This window comes from Aphelocoma coerulescens, chromosome 29, assembly GCF_041296385.1.
Source record: "Aphelocoma coerulescens isolate FSJ_1873_10779 chromosome 29, UR_Acoe_1.0, whole genome shotgun sequence".
Lineage (NCBI taxonomy): Eukaryota > Metazoa > Chordata > Aves > Passeriformes > Corvidae > Aphelocoma > Aphelocoma coerulescens.
The window spans coordinates 1,915,782-1,941,129 of record NC_091042.1 but is presented as its reverse complement, the minus strand read 5'-3'; the positions used below and the strand labels follow the sequence as shown (position 1 = coordinate 1,941,129).

Sequence of the window (25,348 nt, the reverse complement as noted above, 5' to 3'; positions counted from 1 at the left end):
GTGCAGTTGATGCCAGCCCTGCCCGTGGCCCCTCATACCTGAATACTGCTGCTGCATCTGGGGGGGGCTGCAGGGTGCCGGGGACTGTGGCATCTGGTACTGCTCGGAGCCAGGAGGCTGCAGGAACCCCACGGATGGGCTGTGGGGCAGAGAGGGCTCAGGTGAGGATGGGGATGGGGAGGAAGAGCTGGGGCATCTGCGCAGGTAATTCCCAGCTCCCTCTTTACTGGGATGGCAGGGCACACGGGAGCCTCTGAAGAGGGCTGGGCACATGGGAGCCTGACACACTGGTGGCCAGGAAGCCCTAAGGGAGCCAGGAATGGACAAGGTCAGGGAGGAGCACCACTTGTGGCGCCCAGCCCCCTCCAGCCACAGGAGCAGGGTGTGCTCACAGCAGGATCATCATGGAATCACCAAACACAATCATGGAATCTCCCCAGTTGGAAGGGACCCACAAGGATCATCAAGGCTGATTCCTGGCCTTAATGGGACACCCCCAAAACCCCCACCGTGGGCACAGCACCCCTTTCTCCCCCAGGCAGGCCAGAACCCCCAGGCAGAGCTTCACCTGGTGCCGTTCTGCTGGGCAGTGGGGATAACGCTGTAGTAGATGGGGACCCCTCCAGCCTGGAGCCCCCCCTGCACAGACTGGCTGGCTGGCACAAGCACTGGCTGCTGGAAGGGCTGCTGGACCACGTTCTGGGACTCACTGGCCATGGGAACCTGGGCAGGGAGGAAAGCAGCAGGTAACAGGTAACGGAGCAGGGGGAACAACCAAGGTGAAGAGATTCCAGGTGGTTTTTTCTTACAGCCCAGAGCAACCTCACCCAGGCACAGGCAGCCCCTCCCAGAGATTCTCCCGGTCCCCCTGCTCCAGATCCATCCCAAGGATTCCCACATGGATGTGCCCTTCCCAAGCTGGCAGGAATGCCCTGTGAGCGGATCCCCACCTCGGGCTCCATCCCTCAGGCACAGGAACGGGGCACATCCTGCACAGCCGAGGCTCCCTCCCAGCCCCCCACGCTGGGCAGCAGCAGATGCCCACCTGGTACGAAGGCAGCGGCGTGTACTGCACCATCAGACCTTGCATCTGGCTCCCCATCCCACTCCTCTGGCTGCTGAGGAGCCCGGGGGGCTGCGCCTGCTGCACCCCCATTACGCTCTGCATCTGGCCCCCCATGTTGTTCCTCTGGCTGTTGAGGAGCCCGGGGGGCTGTGCCTGCTGCACCCCCATCACACCTTGGTATGTTTGCTGCTGGTTGGACATCATTGGCTGTAAACCTGCCAGAACAAGGTTTTGATGGAGCAGCTTCCCAGCTGGACACAGGAAACAGCCCCAGATTTAGGATTTAGGGAATCAATTCCTGCTCTGCTCCCACCTCCTGCTAAAAAGTGGGGAAAGGGCTTCCCTCAGAGCAGATGTGAACACACCCAAGGGAAGCTCCTGGCTTTAAATCCCCCTGGCAGCCCCTCAGTGGGGCTTAAATCCACCTCATCCCCCCTCCAGTGAGCTGAGAGCAGAGGGAGGGGAAGGACTCAACAGCCTCTGCAGATGGAGGCATCCCAACTTCCCAGCCAAGAGGCAGGTCCAGCAAAGAGTGGGAGACAGGGAAGAGTGACCTGGCCCCACACAGCACACGGGAGATCTTTGGAGCCAACAAAAGCAGCAGGAAAGGGAAAGCTGCCCCCATCCCAACTTTCCAGCCCCTTACCTGGCTGCTGGGACTGCTGGGGGAGTTGCTGTGGGCGCTGGGAGCTGTAGGCCACTGGGTGACTGAGGGGTCGGTATTGCTGGCTGGAGTTCGGGTACTGCCCGGGGGGGTAGTAAGAAACCTGAATCTATTGGGGGCAAGAAAACACCGTGGTGAGGACACGGCAAGGGGCAGGACCAAGAAAGCTGATCCCCCAGGACCAGTTTTCTCTCTCACCTGGCCTGGCTTCTGCTGAAGGGAACCACCCAGGGCTTTGGCTCTGGCCAGCTGATGGCTCCTCGGGGAACCGCAGCCCCTTCCCGCGCCTCCCAGCCTCCTCATCCAAGCCTTTCCCAGCACAGTAGTGCAAGAGCACAGTAGGCACAACTCTCTCCTCACAGCTCAGGGGACAATCCTAGAGGTCATAAAGCCCTGCAGGACCCCAAAGAGAGCTTAGAGGTGTCAGCCCTGAGTCCGGCCACTGTCCCTCCCCCACTGCTGAGAGCCAGGAGTGGCCCTGGGGGTCCCAGGTAAGAGCCTCGTGGGCTCAGAGGGACACGGGGAGCATCCTGTGCCTAGCAGGGGAGCGCGAGACCCGGAGCCTGGACCCCCGTGGATGGAACCATCACCAACTAGCAGCAGAAAAAGAGGGACCCACTCCCCAGCAGTCCCTGGCCTGGCAGCTCTGGGGATGTCCCCTCGTGTCCTTACTTGCTGGGGAGGCTGAATGTAGCCCTGGGGCTGCAGCACCTGCTGAGTGGGGGCCGTGTGCCCCGAGGCGGAGTAGCTGGAGGTGGGGATGGGCTGCCCAGGGGTTGCCATGATGAATCCTGTCTGCTGAGGGTGCTGGGAGATGAGGGATGACTGGAACATCGCCGAGGAAGGATCTGGGGCTTCCGTCGAGCCCTGTCGGCTGAGGCTGATCTGCCCAAAGGGGCTGCTGAGCTCGTCGGCCTGGAGTGGGATAAGGGAAGGATGGAGGAGGGCGGCACGTGGGACAGCAGCAGGGAGGACACAGCTCTGCTGGTAGATGCAGACCCCTTCTCCCTGCTCTGGGAGCAGCTCCCCCAAAAAGGCCCCCACACACGAGCCACAGCCCCAGAGCAGCACAGGGGGACATGCGAACTGGGGGGGCCAAATGCTCAGCGGACACGGGGGACACTGCGGGGTCCCACGCAGGCAGGGGTGACTCCAGCCCAGCGGCCACGTCCCACGGGGCACACCATTCCCAAAAGATCCCAGTGGAGACAACACAGGGGCTTGGCTGAGCCCACAGGGCGGCCCCAGACCGCAGCACTGAGCACAGGCATGGCTGGGGAGCTCTGGGCTTGGAATTTGCTCTTCCCAGGGTCTCTCCAAGAGCTCCACTCCAGCAGCGGTGCTCCCGTGGCCTCGGGCATCCCGCTGCAGCGCAGAGCTCCGTGAATCCCAACCCCAGGGGGTCGGTGTCCGGGACGTACCTGATCAGCACAAGCTCACACAACACAAACACAGCACAGAGCACAACAGACAGTGCAGAAGAGGAACTGGGGTTTGTACCAGGTTGTACTGCTGGGGTGGAGAGACTGGCAAGAGGACTTGGGGGCAGGAGCTTGGAGAGTACGGAACGGGCTGCAGCGCCGGGACCGGCTACGACCAGCAGAGAAGGGAATGGAGAGAGATCAGGGGGAAAGGAGGGATAGGAAAAGGGAGGAGAGGAAAAGGGGAAAAAAAAGGAAGGCAGGGAGGGAGGAAGGGAGGAAGGGAGGGGGGGAGGGAGGGAAAGGGAAAGGGAAAGGGAAAGGGAAAGGGAAAGGGAAAGGAAAGAAGGAAAAGGAAGGAAAAGGAAGGAAAAGGAAGGAAAAGGAAGGAAAAGGAAGGAAAAGGAAGGAAAAGGAAGGAAGAGGAAGGAAGAAAAGGAAGGAAGAGGAAGGAAAAGGAAGGAAGAGGAAGAGGAAGGAAGAGGAAGGAAGAGGAAGGAAAAGGAAGGAAAAGGAAGGAAAAGGAAGGAAAAGGAAGGAAAAGGAAGGAAAAGGAAGGAGAGAAAGAAGGAACAACAAGGTTAGTCAAGTGAGCCAACTGCAAACACAGAGGGGCGTTGCAGGGGTTGGGAAGCACAGAGACCATTCCAGGGCAGCATCCATCCCATCAGACACGGCCCAGCCGGAGGCTCTGCAGAGCTGGGGACGAGTGAGCTGTCCCAAAGCAGCTCCTGCCTGGCAGGAAGAGTGACACGAGTTCACCAGGGCCAGCAGCAGCAGGAGCAGCGTCTCCCAGCACAGCCCTCGTGTCTTTCCCGTTTCCAGCATTCCCTGCAGCGCTCCTTGGCCATTCCTGCACACTCACCTTCCACAGGGACCCCCACTGTGTCACCTGGGACACCGGCTTTATGAGAACCCCTCACTCAAACCCCACACACCCTGCGCTTTGGGCACTGACCCTGTGACAACGCTGGACAGGGGGGTTTGATCTTTTCATTTGACCTTTGGTGACATGGAAGGGACAGGGACATGGGGCTGGTGCATTTCCAGACCCTTCACCAAGAGTCAAACCCTTGAAATCAGTTTTACCAGGACCTAAACCCTTGGACGAGACAGTAGAAGATACAAACTGAAACCCCAGCACAACCCGGTGATCCTGCACGAGATCCCACCCAGGGACTCTGCATTTCCAGCTCCAGACAGACACCCCAGGGACACAGCTCATCCCTTGAGCCCCAGAATCCTCCACAAACAGATCCACAACCCCAGAGCCACTCCAGGGCTCTCCCCTCTCCTGCAGCTGGGAAAAGCCAGCAAGGAGCTGTTCCTGTTACCTGCACTAAAAGCTTTTCGAGGAGGTTCTTCCCTCCTCTCATTTCAGTCTAGTGAAAACACTGAGAATCACGGAGCAGCCCAAGCTGGAAGGGGACCTCAGGAGAACACGTGGTCCAACTTTTCATGGGAAAGGGAGCCTTGGTGTGGTTATCCAGCAACCTCCCTGCCCTGCTGCACCTTGAACCCCTCGGCTGTAACTCCAGCAGCTCTTTGCTGTAGGAGACACCACGAGCCCAAGGTGATGCCAGAGGATCCCTGTGGAGCTCCTGGGCAGGCTGAGGTCCAGCACCAACGTGGGGGACAGGAAGGTGCTGTGGACACCCCCACACCACCACCCACTCCACATGAATGTGCTCCCCAAACCCCGCACTGGGATGGTTCCCACCCCATCCCCACCCCTGCAGCAGGACAGGGCTGGGCTGTGGTTGGTCACAGCCTCAGGAGCAGAACATGGACATGGGAATGTCACCCATGGGTGCTTCCTGGAGGGTTCCAGCCCTGGGAACAGCCCAGCAGGCTGTGAGACACAGAACATCCCTTGGCTTTAACTCAGGGAGGGACGGTCTGGAGTACACAACAGGCATTGCTCCAGGCCTGCCTTCCCCCAGGACTTCAGATCAGCCCTGGGGAGCCCAAATCCAACACCCATTCGGGATGGTCCTGAGTGGAACTGGTTCCAGTTTGCCACTCATCCAAGGGCTACAGACCCTTTCCCAGAGGAGACCATAGGGAGCTGGGAAGGTGGGATATCCCACAGAATCACTCAGACACAGCAAAGCCCAACCTCCTCCTGCTCTGCCCTCAGCACAGCAGGACAGCGAGCGTGGGGACCCCCAAAGCCCAGAGCACCCCGGGATTCCTCCAGCCCGGCTTCCCCACTCCCTGTACCCTGTGGGACTCACCTGGGACATCATGGGGCTGCTCATGGCCGGCTGCTGCTGGCCTGGGGGGAGGCCGGGGGCCTGCGGGGGCGGCTGTGGGGGCGGCTGCGGGGCCGTGCAGGGCAGGAGGCCACGGCTGGGCTGTGACGATGGGGACTGGCTGCAGGTCTCAGGGGCACCTAGCACCAAACCTGCAACAGAGACAGGCATGGAGGGACAGGATCCAGGAGGAAAGGGGAGGGCTCGGGGGGATCCTGTCACGGCTGGAGCTCCCACGGGGACACGTGAGCAGGCGGTGGGTAAGGGATGGTTGGTCTCTGCTCACAGCAAAGCAAGGTGCTGACGCTCCAGGGGGTGGCACCTCCCTCCTCGCCATGTCCAGGTGCACACACACTGACCCTCCAAAGCTGATCAGGGATCTCCTCCTCTGCCCCACATGCAGGGAAGAGGAATTGGGCTGCCAACAGCAGCACTGGCCTGGTGGAGGCTCTTCACCCCCACAGGATCCCAAAACCAGGGAGCTGCCAGGCACACCTGCATCAGCTTGGGATCACGAGAGTCTGTGGGAAGGAGCTGGAGAGCTGCTCCCAGTCCCAGCTCAGCTCTGAGCACAGCCCCACCTGCACACCAACCCTGTCATGACCCGTCTGACTGCCCGGAGCAGAGGGGAGTGGGGGGATCCCATTCCACGGCCTCACTGAGCCCCTTTTCTCCCTGGAAAAGGCTGGGAGATGATGGCAGGCTGAAAGCAATCCCTTCCCATGGCAGGAAAAGCTGGGAAGGAGCACGATACGCACTGCTGGCACCCAGCTGGGAAGTGTCTCCTCAGTATTCCGGTCTTACTTCCAGAAATAAAAGGGTTGTGCAACTACTGCTCGATGCCCAGTGGCTGCTGTTTAACCAGTGCTGCCTCTGATCTCCCACATTTCCACAGCTGATCTCCAGGGATTCTGCTGAGGAGCTCTGTCAGCAGCCACACGCTGCAAAGGAGGGAATATTCCACTGGCCCAGCTGCTCAGGGACTGGATGGGAAAAGAGCCCCTGAGTCCCAAGCACTTCCACCCCCACGGAATAACCACAAGGATGTGGAAGAAGGTGGGCTTGGTGTTTTTTCTCCTCGAGCGACAATTCCTTTGCATTTTTTTTCCCTTTCTCCCAAGATGTTTCTGATCACTTGCCATTATATAAAGCCTGGAAAGCAAATGTTCTGTTCCCGGGGTGGGGCCTGGAGGGAAAATTACAGGAAGAGCCAAAAAGCAGCTTTTCTCTCACTCTGCTCAGCACACGCTGGGACAGATCTTCAGTAAGTGCTCCCAGCACTCCATGAATCAGTCCTGGAGGTGGCTGCAGCTCCCAGAGTGAGCACAGCCCTGCACACGATGGGAACAGGATCCCAGGAGACACCATGGGCACCTCTGAACTGGGAGATGAAGGTGTGGTTCCAAAGCCAGGCTGGGTGCTGGGATCCAGCCCTGGAAGGATTCTTGTGGAGCAGTTATTGCCCACACGCACCAATCTGCCCCTCCTGCCCACAAAAATGATGGTTCCCAAGGGTTTGGCACCTGCTGCTGACCAGTGGGAACAGAGGACAGTGGGACAACACCAGGTTCTGCTCAGTGACACCACACAGCCACCAGCTGCCCCACAGCTCCTCAGCTGTCACGGGATTAAGTGAGAGCAAAACCCAGGCTGCCTCTTCCACAAACATCTTTCAGGTGTTTCAGCCAAGCAGCTGGTTGGAAATCAGGGATTCTGCTCCTCCCTGACCCAGGGGAGGTGTCCTGGACATGCCCACCCAGCACACACATCCCTTGGGAAGCTGCTGCCAGAACAGGCCACCTGTGACACCCCAGGGAAACATCCCCCATGCATGGGCTGGGCTGGATGGACAAGGAAGGACTGAGCTGAAGCAGCAGAGAGACTCAGGATCCTAATTCCCTTTGGCTCCAGCCAAATTCCCCTTGGCTCCCAGCAGCTCTGGAGCTCAAGCCTGCAGTTTGCTCCCATCCAGTGAATCCCTGAGAGAACATCGTGGGCAGATCCCAGTTACAGAGTCTTTGACGAGGTAACTGCAATGTCTGATGAGACCAACGGGTGACACCTTTCATGGCCCTCCTCCTTGGAAAGCAAGACCCAGTGCCAGGAGATTCATCCTGAGGATCCTCAGGGGTGGGAGAGATTTTGGGAGCAGAAGGGAACAGCAACACAACTTGGGGCACAGCAGAGGAGAGAAAACAACACAAATTGGGAGTCTGAGTCACAGGGGCTGGGAGCAAACTCTGCCCTTTGCCCCAGGTAATTCTGCTGAAGGGATGGGAGAGGTAATGGTGAGTTCTGAAGAAGCAGGTGATGAACCAGGTGGCACAACCAGGTGGCACATCCATGCCACGCTACCGAGATCCTGGTGCCACCCATGTCCTGTTTTAACCAGAGCACCACAAGCCCCAGTTCCCCAGCCCAAAACCAGTCTGCCAGGTGCCCTTTGGCAGGGAAAGAGCTCCAGTTCCCCAGCCCAAAAACCGTGTGCCAGGTGCCCTTTGGCAGGGACAGGGCCCCACACCTGCCTGAAGCAGCGCCGTACCTGCCCGTGACGTCCTGCTGGCAGTGCTGCCCTTGCTGCTCCCGATGCTGTCCCCCCGGGTCAGGATGGAGATGCCACTGAAGCTGCTGGCTTTGGTGACGGGCGGCCGCAGGCTGCGGATGGAGCCGTCGGAATCCGTGCTGCTCCAGGGCCGTGGCTCCAGGGATTTGATCTCGCTCTCGGTGCTGCTCTGGCGGCTGCCCGAGGCCCGGCTCAGCCCGTCCCGGTTGCCCCTGCAGAGAGCAGAGGAGTCAAACGGGGCTCCAGTGAAGGGGCAGTGGCAGAGCTGCTGGTGCCGCACCAGCACACCCAGGGCAGGGTGGTGGGGACAGTCAGCAGCTGGGTTTGGGACCCTTTTGGGGCGGGGGGAGTCTGACAGCAAAAACCTCCCCAGGGCACAGCTTCTTGTGCTGATGCAGCCCCTGCAGTGACAGCCAGCTCCTGGCCCCTTCCCCAGCCTGACCCCAGCCTGGAGGAGACCCCAGCAGGGTCAGAGTAAGATCCTGTGCTAAAAAGCTCCCCATCTTAGAACGGGGAGCTTTTAAAGGCCTGGAAACAAGGCTGATGGAGATCTTGGACACCACTTCCCACCCCAGCCCTGGTGAGGATTTCTGCCCAGCTGGGCCTGTCTGCCCAAAGCTGTGGCTGCCCCATCCCTGAAGGTGTCCAAGGCCGGGTTGGACAGGGCTTGGAGCAACCTGGGATGGTGGGAGGTGTCCCTGCCCATGGCACGAGGGTGGAAAGGGATGAGTTTTAAAGTCCCTTGCAACCCAAACCATTCCAGGATTCTGGGATGTCACTACCCCCAGAGCTGTGCCCACACTGACCACCCTCCCTCAGCCCAGGCCAGCTCTGACCACAGCAAGATTTTATGGAATATCAGCACATGACCCTGAGCAGTGAGCCTGGTCTATCAGCCCAGATAGGAAGCCTGGGAATGGGTTCCTGGGCTTTCCCTGGGGATGGATGGTGAGGAAAAGCTGCCAAGCCTGGCTCAGAAAAAAGAGGCTTGGAAGGAACTCCTGAGGTGATGTCCTGTGCTGCTGGGAGTTTGTGGGAGCCAAAAATGCATCTCTTGGAAAAGCAGCACAATGGTTATGTCCCTAGAGAGCTCAAAATGGTCCCGAGGCCCACATCTCCTCCCTCTCCCATCCAGGGAAACCCCAAAAGCAGCTTAACCGAGCTCCTCGGGGCCTGGGCACCACAGGCAGGGAAGCTCTTGGCACAGCTGTGGCTGCAGCTCAGCTCCCAAAGCTGCAGCCCCATCAGCAACGGGGCTTTTGCTCCATTCTGGGGGAGTTTTACTCCAACCTCACAGATCTGAGAACTGTCCTTGCTGTCCTGAACACCCCAGGACACAGCCCCTGTGACTGTGCTGAGGACACCGCATTCTCCAGGACAGCCTGACGCAGGTGATGGCCCAAGGAGAGGCACAAAGCTGCTCCTGCCTGGCTCAGATCCTCCTGTCCTGTCCCACACGGAGCTGCCCCATCTCCAGAGCTTTGGCTGGGACAGCAGAGCCCAGCAGGGATGAGACTCTCTCCCTTTTGATCCCGTTTTTATCCCCACACCTCGGCAGCCGGGTCTGTGCCCGGTGACTCACCAGCCTCATGCCAACCCTTTCATCCATGGGAAAACTGCTTAATAAGAAAATGCTGCTCAAACACGTTCCAGTGCCCTCAGCAGCTCCTCTGGCTGAGCTGGAGCCTGAGACACTTTGCTGTCACCATCAAATCATCCAGCCTTGATAATCAGGGATTAGGGACAACCCTGCCTGATCCTAATGCTGATCCTGGCACTGTAAGGGCAGGGATTTCCTATCCTTTTGGGGAATAAGAGGTGGAATGGTTTGAAAACTGCTGGAATTCCTCCCTGCCATTCCCACCCTCCCTTTTAATTGATGAATCAGCCAAAAAAGGACTCCAAATTGACGTTGCAAAGAAAACACCGTCAGTAACTCCACGAGCAGCTGAGCATGGGGGAGACTCAGCAGGACACAGCACAAAATAAATCACACAGAGAGATCTCTACAAATCTGCCTCTGTCTGTGGGAGCTACAAAGCCTTCTGTGGAGAGTCTGATGAGAGGAAAGCATCATTTTAGAGTCATGCAGGGCTCTGGAGACACCCCCAGGGGCTGCAGGGCAGCACTCACCTGCTGTCCGTGAGGTATCCGTTCTGGCCAGACTGGGAGCACGACCACGGAGATGGGGAGGAAAGAAAAGGGAGACTTAGTAACTCTGGAAGAACAAACCCAGGTGATTCCAGAGGGTGGGGCTGGGACAGTGTGTGTTGAGGTGTGGTGTTGAACCTCCTGCACATCAGCTCCCTGTGGATCTCCAGCCAGGCCTCTGGGAACCTTTCCTGATCCCTGCGAACCCGAGATCACTCAAATCTGAGTCCTCAGCTCCCTCCTGCATTGAGGCAGCTTTGATTTGTCCATGTGACAATTGAGGCCAGGCACAGAAGGGTCTTTATGGACTAAATGCAGCATTTGGAGCTGACTCCAGCTGGGAGTGCCCTTGGAGCAGCCTCCGAGCCAGATGGGAGCGTGGGACATAGCTTCAAGCAGAGAGCAGGGAATTCAGGAAGCAATACCCAAGCTGGACACTTCATGAGACAGACAATAAACAGCCTGCTCAAATTCCTCTTGGGAATGCCCAAATTCCCCCAGGAAAGGCAGAGCCCTGCACTGCTGGGTCAGGAGGTAGAAGCTCCAGCATGGGGAAGAAACTGGGAGATGCAGCTGCTGCTCCCTTTGGGGCAGGAACTGGTTTTCTGATCACCCCAAAAATGCCACTGTGTAAATTTATCATCTTCTGGGCAGCAAGGAACAGGACTGCATCCACTGATCCCTGAAATTTTATGGAAGGAGCAGATTGGAGGGTGCAGGCGTGGCTCCTCCAGCCCAGTATCTCAGATGTCTTTGTTGGGAGGTGGAATTCACTGGCACATCCCAAAAATTCTGGGAAATTGGTCAAAAAGGCAACAACAAGACCTGACCTCTCAGCATATTCAAGGCCACCTTCTGCCCCAAAGCTCCAGGAGGGTCCTGGCAGGTGAGTGATCCAAACTTACCTCTCGTGCAAATATCCGCTCCCTGACCCGCTGATATTCCTCCTCTCGCTCTTCTATGGATTTGCTCCTTCTCCCATCCTGCAAGGGGAGTCTGATCTGAAGGGACAAACACAGCTCAGGGGTCAGCAGTTGCCAGCGGGAGCAGTCAGCTGCTGGGAATTTTGGGTGGGATGTGGATTAGGTGGTGCCTGGATGCAGTGATTCAGCCTCTGCCTTTGGACCTACCTTCGGGACACCCGAGTCCAGGGATGAACTTCCCAGAGGTGCCAGGATGTTCATTCCTGACATCCATCCACCTCCTGCCCCGAGCACAACCACCCTGCCTGAACTCTGCCTGAGCCAGAGATCAGGAATATCCCCAACAGTCTGTTCCCAGGGGGAAAAGCTGAAGGTCACCCTTTGGAGCTTGTGCCAACGCTTCTGCCCCCTCAGGGATTCTGTGCTCCATCGGCAGCCGCACCCCTGAGTGCCACCACAGGGAAACCAAAATCTGGGATTGACTGCAGTGACCAGCTTCTCATCCTGACCAGAATTCAGGAACAGGGCCCAGAGCACAGGACAGCACTGGGGCAATGTGACTCTGGGGTTAGATGGGATATTGGGAAAGAATTCCTCCCTGGGAGGGTGGGGAGGCCCTGGCACAGGGTGCCCAGAGAAGCTGGGGCTGCCCCTGGATCCCTGGGAGTGTCCAAGGCCAGGTTGGATGGGGCTTGGAGCACCCTGGGATGGTGGAAGGTGTCCCTGCCATGGCAGGGGTGGCACTGGATAAGCTTTAAGGTCTTTTCCAACCCAAACCACTCCATGTTTCTATGAAGATGGGAGCTACAAGACCCCAAGATCCCTGGGGAAGGGCAGGACTCACTGCAAGCCCCGGGAAGAGAGAGGGGAAAGACACTTGGCAACACTCAGCTGAGGGGTATTCCCAAGGAAACCTTGGCAAAAGGCTCCACCTTAAAACCTGGCCTCGCCCCTGGCTGATTTGAGGGTATGGAGAAGCACACCCATGGAACCCACACCAATTCTTCATCCATTTCCACAGTACTTGGAAAAGCTTTCACGAAATTCAGATGCTGCTGCTTGGGTGGGGTGGGAGCTTCTATGAAATGCTACTTCAGGAAACCCAAGAGAATTCTGGAGTTGTTCTTGCCTTGTGACCAGTCACATTTGACTTTCCCAAAGGCTGCAGATGCCCCACAGCCACCCCTCACCTGGTTATCATCCCGATCCATGCTGGTGTCATCCCGTTTCAGGATAAACCTCTGCGGGAACTCTGCGTTCTTCTCATCCTTGATGTGCTCAGAGAACCTCTGCTCAGGGCTGCAGGGAAACCAAGCCTTGTTAGGAGGGGAAAACCGGGCCCAGAACAGACCAAGATGTTTGTGATGTGAAATTTTGGCTCTGGCTGATGGCATCGAGAGCTCCTGTCCCTTCTCCAGGAACTACGGAGAGCCAGGGAGGGCTGGAAGGAAAAGATTCTTCCCTATTCCTTCATTCCATGACTCTGATTCTTCTAGAGAGGGATCTCCCCTTCTTATGAGGCAACAAAAAATGTGGTGTGGAACCCATCCTGCTATGGAGCATTCCTGGGCTGGGGGAAAGGGGAAAAGGGGGGAAGGGAAGGGAAGGGAAGGGAAGGGAAGGGAAGGGAAGGGAAGGGAAGGGAAGGGAAGGGAAGGGAAGGGAAGGGAAGGGAAGGGAAGGGAAGGGAAGGGAAGGGAAGGGAAGGGAAGGGAAGGGAAGGGAAGGGAAGGGAAGGGAAGGGAAGGGAAGGGAAGGGAAGGGAAGGGAAGGGAAGGGAAGGGAAGGGAAGGGAAGGGAAGGGAAGGGAAGGGAAGGGAAGGGAAGGGAAGGGAAGGGACCTTACATTCGTGTGTTACTGGTCTTGTTGATGATCACAGCCTTCCCGGTCTGATCCACGTTGTGATCCATCCCGAAATAAGCCGCAACCCGGTGGAGCAGCATCCGGTGGTACGAGGTCATCTGGGGGAACTTCTTGAACTGATTGCTGGGAAGAGGAAAGGGTTGGAATTCCAAGCAGTCAGTCATGTCAGGATGTACAAGGGAAGAGGTCTCCTCACCGGTGTGTCCCGAGGATGTTCCCTTCTCCCCTGGGAGCCCGAATTCCCAAACTCCGCATTACAAACCCCTTTTTCTTGACACAAACTCGATGATCACTTACTTGTTATCACTAATGAACTCCAGAATCTCCTGTTCCAACTTGAGCAGCATCATTCTATCCCTGCCAAGAAAAAAGAAAGGAAAAGGCCACTTTAGGGACAGTGGAACAGCATTTCTTGCTCCCGACCCCTCTCCTGCAGCAGAACAAGTCCCAAACTCCCCGAGCAGGTGACACCTGATTCCACACGGTAACAGAATGGGCTAAAGAACTCCGTGCTTTGCAAATATTCCAAACTGAACACCAGATTTTTTCCAGTTTAAGGGTGTTTTGCTAACAGTGCTTGGCTTTGGAAAGCCTGAATCCCTGCTCTGCTGGAAGCTCCACTGGTGGAGATTCCAGCTTTGCTATTCCCTTGCCAGCCTTTCCCTCAATTCCACTGATTGTCCCCCCAGCAGCTCCTTTATGGGCTGACACTTGACAATCATTTATAGAAAAGGGTTTCAAGCAATCAAAACTATTTCTTTGCATTCAACCAAATCATTTGTCCTCTCTCTCTCCATCAAACACAATTCCATGTTTGGAATTAAACAGGATATAAAATTACAGTTGTGCTTTTAGTTTCTGCATCGTCCCAGCTCTGGTAACTCCTGGAATTCCAAAGAGGAAAACACAAAACCACTTGCAGGTCTGTCTGGAAGTGCTGCAATACCCCAGGATACAGGAATGCCCAAAGACGGGGACACACAGACCCCTCAGGGAGTAGTTTTACTGACCAGGACCTACCGTGGGTTTTTTTTCAGTGTATTTACTAAAAATTCATGCAAATCTATTCCAGTGGAGTCTGTATATTCCTGGCTGGAATCTGAAAAATAAAAACAACAAGGGCAGCAGAACAAATTAACAAAAAAAACCCCAAATTACAGGGAAGGGAAGGGAAGGGAAGGGAAGGGAAGGGAAGGGAAGGGAAGGGAAGGGAAGGGAAGGGAAGGGAAGGGAAGGGAAGGGAAGGGAAGGGAAGGGAAGGGAAGGGAAGGGAAGGGAAGGGAAGGGAAGGGAAGGGAAGGGAAGGGAAGGGAAGGGAAGGGAAGGGAAGGGAAGGGAAGGGAAGGGAAGGGAAGGGAAGGGAAGGGAAGGGAAGGGAAGGGAAGGGAAGGGAAGGGAAGGGAAGGGAAGGGAAGGGAAGGGGAAAGGGCTGTGTCTCAGTGTCTGTGTGCACAAGGATGACGTTCCTGCATTCCCCAGTCTAACCCAGGGATTAAGCAGCCTTTTCCCAGGACAGCAGGACCAGCACACCCAGTACAAGGCACTCCAAGGCCCCATCAGGAGGATTCCAGACAGAGTTTGATAGGATGGGTTTGTGGAAGGACACCTTGGCCCCAAGACCACCCCCTGGACCACCCTCCGGACCCTCCTTGCCGTCCCAGCAGGTCCTTGCAGGTGGATATTCCACACCTTGGTCCAAGCAATTTCTGCCTTACAATCCTTAAATGCTGCAGGCTCTAGAGAGCCCTGCTGGCCTGTGTTTCCCCTCTTCCCATAGCCTTTTTAATTTAAAAATAATTGCAGAATAAACCAATGAAACCAAATCAGCACCGGTGCGGAGCTGCCCCACGGGGATTTTGGGTGGAATTTCTTCCCCACATCCAACGTGTCTCTTTCAGCCATTTTGATGCCTCAGGAATCTGAGTCTGTTAGGAATGTGTCAGCCTGGAGAATGGAGAATCCCTCCCTCCCTTTCTCTATGCTCTGCTCTGGAAGGATGTGGATGAACCATCCCTGGAAGTGTCCAAGGTCAGGCTGGAAGGGGCTTGGAGCAACCTGGGACAGTGGGAGCTGTCCCTGCCATGGCAGGGGTGGGATGGGATGAGCACGTGTCAACCTGGAGAAGAGAAAGCTTCAGGGAGACCTTAAGAGTCCCTTCCAGGGCCTAAAGGTGCTCCAGGAGAGCTGGAGAGGGACTTGGGACAAGGGATGGAGGGACAGGACACAGGGAATGGCTTCCCACTGACACAGCGCTGGGTTAGGTGGGATATTGGGAAAGAATTCCTCCCTGGGAGGGTGGGCAGGCCCTGGCACAGGGTGCCCAGAGAAGCTGGGGCTGCCCCTGGATCCCTGGAAGTGTCCAAGGCCAGCCTGGACAGGGCTTGGAGCACCCTGGGATGGTGGAAGGTGTCCCTGCCCATGGCAGGGGCTGGGATGGGATGGGATGGGATGGGATGGGATGGGATGGGATGGGATGGGATGGGAGGGAATGGGATGGGATGGGATGGGATGGGATGGGATGGGATGGGATGGGATGGGATGGGATGGGATGGGATGGGATGGGATGGGATGGGATGGGATGGGATGGGATGGGATGAGCTTTCAGCTCCCTTCCCACCCAAACCATTCCAGGATTCCCTGATGTTACCAACCCCACAGTCCTGCCCAGCAGCAGCAGAGACAACCGAGCACACATCCAACAGCTGCCCCAGCTCCAGAGCATTCCCAGAGCAGGTGAGCAGCACCTGCCTAGTTCAAACCAGCACCTGCCCAGTTCAAACCAGCACCTGCCCAGTTCAAACCAGCACCTGCCCAGCTCAAACCAGCACCTGCCCCACTTCAAACCAGCACCTGCCCAGCTCAAACCAGCACCTGCCCCAGTTCAAACCAGCACCTGCCCAGCTCAAACCAGCACCTGCCCCACTTCAAACCAGCACCTGCCCAGCTCAAACCAGCACCTGCCCCACTTCAAACCAGCACCTGTCCAGCTCAAACCAGCACCTGCCCCACTTCAAACCAGCACCTGCCCAGCTCAAACCAGCACCTGACCCAGTTCAAACCAGTACCTGCCCCATTCAAACCAGCACCTGCCCCACTTCAAACCAGCACCTGCCCAGTTCAAACCAGCACCTGCCCCAGTTCAAACCAGCACCTGCCCCATTCAAACCAGCACCTGCCCAGTTCAAACCAGCATGTGCCCAGTTCAAACCAGTACCTGCCCCATTCAAACCAGCACCTGCCCCACTTCAAACCAGCACCTGCCCAGTTCAAACCAGCATCTGCCCCAGTTCAAACCAGCAGCTGACCTCGAGAGAGCATCTTCCTTGGTGTTTTTTCTTTATTCTTGTCTTTTTCTTCTTTCTCCACCCCATCTTTCGTGGATTTCTCCTCTTCCTTGTCAGAGGGGCAGCTCACGTGCAGCTGGATGATGTCCTGGGATGAAACAAAGGACGTTGGAGTCCCTCAGACATTCCCTGAGCCATGGCTGGAGATGCCAGTGGCTGAGAAAAGCACCACGGGAAGGTCTCAACCAGCTCTTGTGGGAATTTTTTGGCTCCCCAAGGCACAGGAGAGAAGACTTGGATCATTTCTAGCAAAACATGGATTTCCTGGGCTTCTACACTCCCAAATTTGTCTCATTCTGAGCTTACCTGAGACTCCAGCAGCCCATCCACGAAGGGGCCCGAGGATTCCTCACACACAGCCAAACTCCTGACCAGTTTAAGCTTTGAGTTAGACTGGAATAGGTAAAAAAAGAGAGTGGTTACACCACCTCAGCCAAAACACACCCTGGAATTCCTGCAGCTGCATTCCTAAGGCACTTGTGCAGCCATTCCCAATTAAACTGCTCAATAAGAGGGATATTCCCCTCAATATTCAGGGATATACAACGACTTGGAATCCCTGAACAAGGAGTTGTTTTATTCCTTCAGCCTTCGAACCAAACTTTAGGTGAGAAGTTCCCTGCCTGAATTCCTGCACTCCCTGACTTCCAGACACAGCAATTCCAGCCTTTATCCTGTTAGAAGGGAGCACACGGAAATCCCTGTCCTGCCCATCCTCTGCTGCACGTGGCCTCCAGAGACAGGAAAGGCTCAGGAGCAGCATCCCAAGGCTGGGATCAGGACTCAGCTCAGAATTTGGGATGGCAGCAGAACTCCTACCTTGGCTCTTTTCCTGGCGTGTCCATGGCTTGACGTTCGCTTCTGTGGAGAGAGAAAAGGGAAGGGAAGAGGCTTAACCTGGAATTCTGCCACTCCTGGGACACAAAAGGGGATCATGGCAGAGACGCTGCTGCTCTGTCTGGAGAGCCACCGAGCCCAGAAATCTCCCCCAGTCCATCCCCAAGTGCCTGGTTAGGCTCTCCCTGCACAGCTCCGGCTCTGCCCATGCAGCTGTGAGCACATCTGGCAGCTGTGCCAGCCCACAGCTGGAATGGCAGCAGCATCCAGCAGGCAGCTGAGGGTGGGAACTGCTTCAAGCTCCACAAGGAGCCACAAGCACAGGTGGCAGGAGAGCAGAGCAGTGGGAATGAGTCCCAGCACCCGCAAATGATGCTTGCACTGAGCTTTTTTTCCTTATTGAAATGAAATCCCAAAACATTCCCGTCCTATTTTTAACTGAAGCGCAGCAATAGTCAAGCAGCATTCCTGAAACCAAGCTCTCCCTGGATGCCTTCACTTGACATGAAGTCATTAACTCATCCTCAGATCAAAGAAAGGAGTAAGAGGGAGGTGACAGCCCTGGCACCAGAACCTGGGGACAGAGCACGAGTGTCCCCAGGGAATATTTCAGTTATTCCACTCCCAGGCTCAGGGAATATTTCAATCCCTCTGGCCAGGGCAGATTCAGCTAAAGAGGCAAGGAGCAGGCTGGAAAGGCTGCACAGCATGGAAAAGGGGGCCCAGGCTCAGATCCTTGGGGAAGGGATGGGAAGCAGCAGGTGAGGGCCCAGCTCTCCCTGCCCACACTCACCTGAGATTCCTGGCGCACGCTGACCTCTTCCCCCCCATCCTTCTCCACCTCCTCCTTGCTCGGTGACCTGGATACATATTTGGTTTTGTTCAGAGATTCCTCAACCACTTTTTTTTCTGATTCCTTCATAATTTCCAGGGACTCCTGTGCTGTGTTGCTGTTGGACATCTTCAGAGCCCTCCGGCGCAGCGACGGGCACCTGCAGGACAAGGGGCAGGACACGGACGGGGGGTCAGGGGTGCACAGAGGTTCTCTCTGGACACAAACTCTTGCTCGTGCAGGCTGAAACTTCCTTGGAACCCACCTCGTGCACAGATCCCAAACCCACAAATCCCAAGCACTCGGATCAAACCCCCCCACTCATCCCCCGGGTGCAGCCCCAGCTCGAGGGCATCTGGCAGGAGCTCTGTGGTTCTCACCAGGATTTTGGAGGCACCAGGGCTGGACAAAGTCCCTGAGGTAGACAGAGGTCCTGAGGCAGGTAAGTGATGGAGAGCGAGACTGAGGGCAGCTCTAAACCAGCAAACATCACACAGGTGAAATAAATTCCAGCAGCCAGAGCTGTGCTCTGCCCCAGGGCAAACCACCACCAAAAATCTGCATTTCCCCAAATCCCAGCCCAATCTTTTTGGAGTCAGTCAAATCTTCAGTGAGAAAATGGCCTTGTACTCCAAACATGCTCTGGGAGATAAGGCAACCCTGCTGTCTCCTTCTGGTCAGATACCTCAGGACAAGTGGGACTCGAATTACACACGAAGACAAAAATTCCTGCTAAAGTTGCATTTAATTGCTTCCCTTTGATTAGCAAGGAGCAGGCAGCCCCCAGAGCCCCTGGAAGCACTTCTGGATTAGAGTGGAGCCTGGACAGGGCAGCGCCTGTGCTTTGGGGTGCTGAGAGCCTCAACCAGGACCCGCTCATCAGATTAAGTTTTAATTCCAAACTGATCATCTGGAATCAAAACATCAGCCCTGCTCCTAGAGCTCATCAGGAACTGGAGTGCCAGGACACAGGGAATGGCTTCCCACTGCCAGAGGGCAGGGTTAGGTGGAATACTGGGAAAGAATTCCTCCCTGTGAGGGTGGGCAGGGGCTGGAATGGATTTCTCAGAGAAGCTGTGGCTGCCCCTGGATCCCTGGAAGTGCCCAAGGCCAGGTTGGACGGGGCTTGGAGCACCCCGGGATAGTGGGAGGTGTCCCTGCCATGTCAGGGTGGGATGGGATGAGCTTTAAGGTCTTTTCCAACCCAAACCATTCCATGATTTTATGATTCTGGTCACTCAGAGCAGCTCTTGGAGTCTGAGCAAGAACTAAACCAGCTCCACGGGGCTGTGGAGGGATGTGGCACTGGGAAACACCTCTGGAGAGACAAGTTCCCAAAAAGAAAAGGGGAGCCTAAATCAGAGCGAGGCTCAAACAAAACCCCTCATACCAGAAAACACATCTGATGTTTAACAACTCATTTCCAACTCCTTTGGCAGAACGTGGCTGAAACAGAGCCAGACCCCACGGAGATTGATCGGCTCCCGACTCTGCACAGGGACAGCTGATATTCCCAGACCATTCCCCTTTAATTTGTGGAGCTGCTGAGCACAAAAGGTGTATTTGACATTTATGCAGTTACTGGAATCACTTCCAGACACAGAAAGCAGGAGAACGCAGGGAACTGCCTCCATTCCATGGATTCTTACGGGGCTTTGCAACAAATTTGCCAAGACATGGAGGGCAGGTGCCCCAGGGCGAGTGGGAAACGCCAGATCCAGTGGGAGACTGGAACAGGACTGACCCACGGAGGCAGCTTGGCCACCTCAGCTTCCTACATTCCATCACCACCTGCTCAAGGCTGCAGTGAGTGAGGCTGCTGCCAGTCCAGGGCCATAGATGGGACAACCAGGAAAGGGAAAAGTTACTCAACCCAAGGCTAAGTGACACCTCAAGTGGGTGGGAAATATCCCAGAAAATCTGTGGGAAAAAGGTGCAGGGAAAGCATCCATCCTGCAGCTGCGAGGGCCTGTCCTCACCCCAGTGGGCTGATATCCAGAGTGGTGTTCCCAGGGATGCTGTACAGGGTGACGAGCCCCACACGAGGGAATCCCACGCTGCTCCAACAGGAATTAGGTCAGGAAGGGAAAAGGGAACGCTTTGCCTGATGTGCCTCATTGGTGGGAGGATTGTGCAGGGGGGGAAGGTGGTAAACTGCCTCCCCCCACCCCAAAACACTCCACACTGTAGGAAACTGCTCCAGGCTCATGCCCAGGCCGGGGGCTTAAACATTCTGAGAGGATCTGGAGCAGATTTGGGGAAGGGAGGAAGGAGGCAGCACCGGAACTGCACACATGACACTCAAATAAAGGAGTAGGTTTTGTACAGCTCATTCCCTTTGCACCACCCACCCTCTAACAAGCTTTTCCCCCCAAGCCAAACACCTCAGCCAAATTTAAGAAGGATAACAGGATCTTTTTCTATCGTGCTGCAATGTAACTTCAGCATCACACGGGGAATATTATCAGATTTCCCAGAAAAGACAACTCAGAGCCACAGAACTGACATTTATCAGCTGCCCCCTCCTGTTACAGCTTCCGTCCCCGCCAGCCAGCCTCCGGGACGTTTCCCTGCATACAGAATCCAGGGAAGATCTGTGCACTGCTGCTTTCCAGAGGAGGATTCCTTGCGGGATGAATGAATCAGCCCCGCTCCCTCGGGCAGCCGTGGGATGCAGCGAGGGGGTGGCAGACACGAGTGACGGTGACAGACAGGGCTTGTGGAGAGTGTGGAAGTTCAGAGGACTCGGGGGGGGTGGGTGGGATTGAGCTGGGCCTCGGGAGAGAGAAAGAAATCACACAGATGCAACACAAAATCTGTGTCAGGAAAGAGAATGGGAGCAAAGGTGGGAGAAGGTGGAAGGGAGGAGGTGGGTGAGGTGTTGTTGCTGTTTTGGTTTGGGGATGGGGATTGGCAAAGCAACTGGGCCAGTGACAGCAGTGACTGGGCACACTGGGAATGCTGGCCAAGGGCCAGGGAGTCGGGACACATTTACATCCTCCTCCTCACTCCAGAAAGGAACATGGAATTCCACCTCTGCTGCCTTCTTGCCACCCGCAGTTCGCAGCTGCCGAGCCCTGGGAATGCAGCAGCAGCAGCTCCTGGTTGGGCAGGGAATAAAAGCAAGAAAGTTCTGCATTTCCAGTTCAGATGGATCCGGCAGCAAATCTGGAAAAGGCAGGAAGCTCCTGCTAAATAAACTCTCTTCCTGGCCTTGTTTCTCAGGGAACAGACCCGCTCCTGAGCTAAATGAGGGTGCAAAGGAGACATATGGCTGCCGGGTGCAGCTGCCCACACACGGCTCCGGTGGTGCAGCGGGATGGAGGGATCTGAGGTGGGGATGGAGGGGTCTGAGGTGGGGATGGAGGGGTCTGAGGTGGGGATAGAGGGGTCTGAGACAGGGACAGAGGGGTCTGAGGTGGGGATGGAGGGATCTGAGGCGGGGATGGAGGGGTCTGAGGTGGGGATGGAGGGGTCTGAGACAGGGACAGAGGGGTCTGAGGTGGGGATGGAAGGATCTGAGGTGGGGATAGAGGGGTCTGAGGTGTGGATGGAAGGATCTGAGGTGGGGATAGAGGGGTCTGAGGTGCCTCAGCCTCTCCCTCTCAGGTTTCAGGGCTAAGGGAACAGGTGCTGAAGGAGGGGATTGTCCTGCTCTGCATTGGGGCAGCCTCACCTCAAGTTCTGTGGGGGCGGTTTTGGGTGCCACAATATGAGAAGGATCTAAAGCTATTGGAGAGCATCCAAAAGAAGGACATGGAGATAGGGAATGGTCCAGAAGAGCCACACAAGGAGCAGCTGAGGGCACTTGGCTTGTTCATTCCCATCTGCAGCTTCCTCACAAGCACCAATCTCTGCTCTCCGCTGACCCAGGACTTGAGGGAACAGCTGGAGCTGTGTCAAGAGATGTTTAGGGTGGTTATCAGGGAAAGGTTTTCCCCCAGAGGGTGCTGGGGCACTGACCAGGCTCCCCAGGGAATGGGCACGGCCCTGAGGCTGCCAGAGCTCCAGGAGTGTTTGGACAACGCTCTCAGGAACAGGGTGGGATTGCTGGGGTGTCTGCGCAGGACCAAGAGTTGAACTCAGTGATCACTGGGGTCCTTTGCAAATCAGAATATTCCACGATTCCAGGTGGGTTTCACCTTCCCAGCACCTACCCAAGCCACGGCCGCGGGAAGCAGTGTCAGTGCTGCAGCATTCCCACCTGGCTTCCAAGACAAGACTCCTGCCTCCCTCGGCTTTCCCAGACTCGCTCCACGGGACACTCAACAGGGCCGTGTCCCCGTGGCAGGGCTGGGATGGAACGGCCTTTACGCTCCCTCCCAGCCCAGATCATCCCATGCTGTCCCCAGCACCCACTGTCCCCCTGTGTTTGGGGGCAGCAGCACCCACCACCCACCACCACCGCCCTCCCGCCGGGTACCAGTGATGCTCTGGCGAGCAATTCGCTCATTGGCTGCCCGGCAGCCAATGGGGAGCCGAGCTCCATGGCAACGGGCCCTGTCGCCAGGAGCAACGGGGCGGGGGTGACTCAGGTCCCCCCATCCCCGGCGCGGCAGAGGCTGCGGAAAAGGCTTCGTACAGGGAAAAGCGGAGGCGGCGGGGTGGGGAGGGGGCTGCCACTCCCGGCACGGAGCCCCTCGGGCTCTGCCGGGCCCTCTCCGTGCCCAGGGATGGTCCCAGCGGCTCCTCCTCGGCCAGGGAAGAGCGGCTGAGACAATCCCGACGATCGGGGGCACCTGCCAGGTGCAACAAGAGGCCGGGAGGGAAGGATTTGTTAATAGGACCAAAGCTCCCGAAATATCTCCATCCTGGGCTCCACTCAGGCAAAACAGCACTGCACCAGCAGCCCCAGCAGCCCCAGCAGCCCAGGAAAAGTCTGCAGGCTCGGCTGGAATTCTGACAGGTAAAGAGCCTTTGGAGCTCACTCCCCTTTCCTCCTGCTGGAGAAAGCAGCTCCCAGTCAGGTAACAGCTCTGACTGGGACAAGCTGGTTCAGTGAGAAACCCCAAATGCAGCAACACTCATAAACTCCAACTTCAAAGCCACCTCTCCTGAATTCACTCCTTATTCCTTATCATCAGTTGGAGAGGGATTTAATTCCTCCCTACCTTACAGTTCCCACAAAACCCAGCAAAAGTCCCCACAGGAGGCCGGACGTCTCTGCCTGCACAGTCCCCGTGCTTAGTCATTGCTTTGAGTCCTAATCTCCACCCCCACATGACATCAAATCCTGAAATTCTGATGCAGATGGAAGGGTTTGACTCCAGGTGAAAAGGGGGGAAATAACCTTACATGAACAAGCAGACAGGAAATGCGGGTCAGTCTGAGTGAATTCTGGAGAATCAGGAGGTTTCCTTGTGGAAAACATCTCAAAGCACAACCTCATTTCAGGGGGAATAAAATACTCGGATATTTTGGTACCTCCCTCCATCAAGGCAAGGACTAAACTCAGGAGAGGTGTCAACTTCCAGGAGTATTCTAGGAGTGTGACCAGTATTGGGACTGCCAAAATCATTTCCATGTGACACCCAGGAATCGTGTAAAAGTGTATAAAAGTTTTATAAACATCAATATTCCTTCTTTCAGGAAGAAATTCCTCCCTGTGAGGGTGGGGAGGCTCTGGCACAGGGTGCCCAGAGGAGCTGTGGCTGCCCCTGGATCCCTGGAAGTGTCCAAGGCCAGGTTGGAGCAGCCTGGTTTAGTGGAAGGGGGCAGAATGAGAAGAGCTTTAAGGTCCCTTCCCACCCAAACCATTCCATGATTCCACGTTCAGGTCCTTTCTTTCACTTTCCTCACCTTTCAGGCCCTTTCATGTCCCACCTGGGCACACCTGAGCCACAGCCCCAGCTGATCTCTGCTGCTCTCCAGCACCTCTGGGTACAAAAATCTTTTAAATACTCTGACCTGAATGAGAAAACTTTGTTTAAACCTAATTTCCACGTGTGGAAAAGGAATCACAGAGAATTCCTGCTCCAATTATCTTGTGCCCCAGCTCCCAGACACTGACAGGGTAACGCTGGGAGAAAGGAACCTACTGCATCAACACCCCAGGAATTAAAATGGTCCTAAGGAACATTTCCCTAAGGAAAGTGGGATTAAACAGTTTTAATTCCAAGTTGTCCGAGCCTGAACCTCCCAGCACCAAGGGCTGCTCTCAGCCCTGCTCTCCCCTCAGGAAGGAAAAGGGACATTATTGGTTTGATGTTAAAAGGACAGGAAACTGTGATCCTGCTGTTCTCCTTTGATTTTTTGGGAGCTGCTTTAGGCTGAGCAATAACCTTCTCACCCCTCGTTCACAAAATCTGGAGGAGGAAGAAACCCAAAACCAACAGCAAAAAACCCTGACCCCAAAACAGTTAAAAAGTGAAGGATCATCAGTGACACAGCCCTGGAGAACAAAGGGCTTCCTGGAGAAGGCAGCGCTGCTCCCAGTGCAGCACTGAAGCTTTGTGGACAGTTCCTGAGGGTTCCTGGGCAGAACTATGGGAGAGAGGAAAGAAATCCAGGATGAGAATCCCCTGTCAAGAGCTCCCTGCTCCATTTCACACCACTTCCCACTTCCTCATCACAAGCTATTCCTGTATTCACCCAAAGAGCAGGGAACTGCTCCGGTGACGTCAAAGCAGTTTCCCAGCAACAATTAATGAGGGCTGTCCACCACAGGGGTTTCCTGAAAAGCGAGCAAGGAATTATCCACCTACTTTCCACAGTGTCAGGATGCAATAGGACAGCACTGAACAGGGATTTCTGTTAACCCTTCCATGGCTCAGCGGAAATCCCTGGCACAGCTCCCACCGATACGCTCCCGATTTTTCTGGAGAATCCCAAGCAGAATTCCCTCCTGAGCCCATCCGTAATGAGGCACCTGCACTGGAGGTACCAACCAGGCTCAGGAAAAGATGGAAAACAGCTCTTCTCCTGCTGGCAGCTGCTCCTGTGCTGAGCCTGAGCCAGGCAGCAGCACCAGCATTAAAAATCTGGATGAGGGAACAAGGAATTCCCTCACCTTCCCGAGCTGACCCGGCTGGCAAAGCACATCCCCAAACTTTGTTTCTCAAACCCAAATGTCCACAGGAGGAAGGCACGAGGCAGGAATGTTATCTGCATCCCTCCTCCTGCTCTCCAGCTGCTGCTCCCGCTTTTCCCCATGCTGGCAGAGGACACAGAGCCACTTGAGACATGGGATGTTCTCCAGGTGGGACCCAGAAATGGATTTGAACATAGAAAAAAAATGGGGAAATCATGATTCAGAGAAAAAACTCAACTTCATCTGTTGGCTGCCAGCAGCAGAAGTTGGGATTGAGTGTGAAGTCTGAGGAGACTGAAGAGCAGGTAGAGAGACCCCGAGATCCCAAAGCACAGTAACCACACCTCAGTCCCAAGGAAACCAGCTCCCAGCACTAAATCTGGAATGATGAGAGCACA

The 25,348-nt window shown here is 55.9% G+C and overlaps 1 protein-coding gene across 2 annotated transcripts in view; it reads right to left on the bottom strand.

Annotated features, from left to right (window-relative positions):
* Positions 1-25,348, bottom strand: part of R3HDM2 (R3H domain containing 2) — a 40,479-nt gene that overhangs the window by 3,508 nt on the left and 11,623 nt on the right. Inside the window, exons 2-19 of one of the 2 annotated variants that reach the window (XM_068997568.1) lie at positions 17,882-18,080; positions 17,071-17,112; positions 16,558-16,644; positions 16,213-16,339; positions 13,928-14,006; positions 13,205-13,264; positions 12,890-13,030; positions 12,234-12,342; positions 11,026-11,121; positions 10,103-10,134; positions 7,949-8,181; positions 5,389-5,558; positions 3,231-3,320; positions 2,403-2,645; positions 1,713-1,839; positions 1,046-1,281; positions 569-723; positions 39-139 (exon numbers count right to left, since the gene is read on the bottom strand). In XM_068997568.1, coding sequence (XP_068853669.1) covers positions 39-139; positions 569-723; positions 1,046-1,281; positions 1,713-1,839; positions 2,403-2,645; positions 3,231-3,320; positions 5,389-5,558; positions 7,949-8,181; positions 10,103-10,134; positions 11,026-11,121; positions 12,234-12,342; positions 12,890-13,030; positions 13,205-13,264; positions 13,928-14,006; positions 16,213-16,339; positions 16,558-16,644; positions 17,071-17,112; positions 17,882-18,049 — 2,296 coding nt within the window. In that variant the 5' untranslated portion in view covers positions 18,050-18,080. Of the gene's footprint in view, positions 1-38; positions 140-568; positions 724-1,045; positions 1,282-1,712; positions 1,840-2,402; positions 2,646-3,230; positions 3,321-5,388; positions 5,559-7,948; positions 8,182-10,102; positions 10,135-11,025; positions 11,122-12,233; positions 12,343-12,889; positions 13,031-13,204; positions 13,265-13,927; positions 14,007-16,212; positions 16,340-16,557; positions 16,645-17,070; positions 17,113-17,881; positions 18,081-18,300; positions 18,435-25,348 lie in introns of those variants that run through there. The other variant, XM_068997567.1, reaches the window with a different exon arrangement.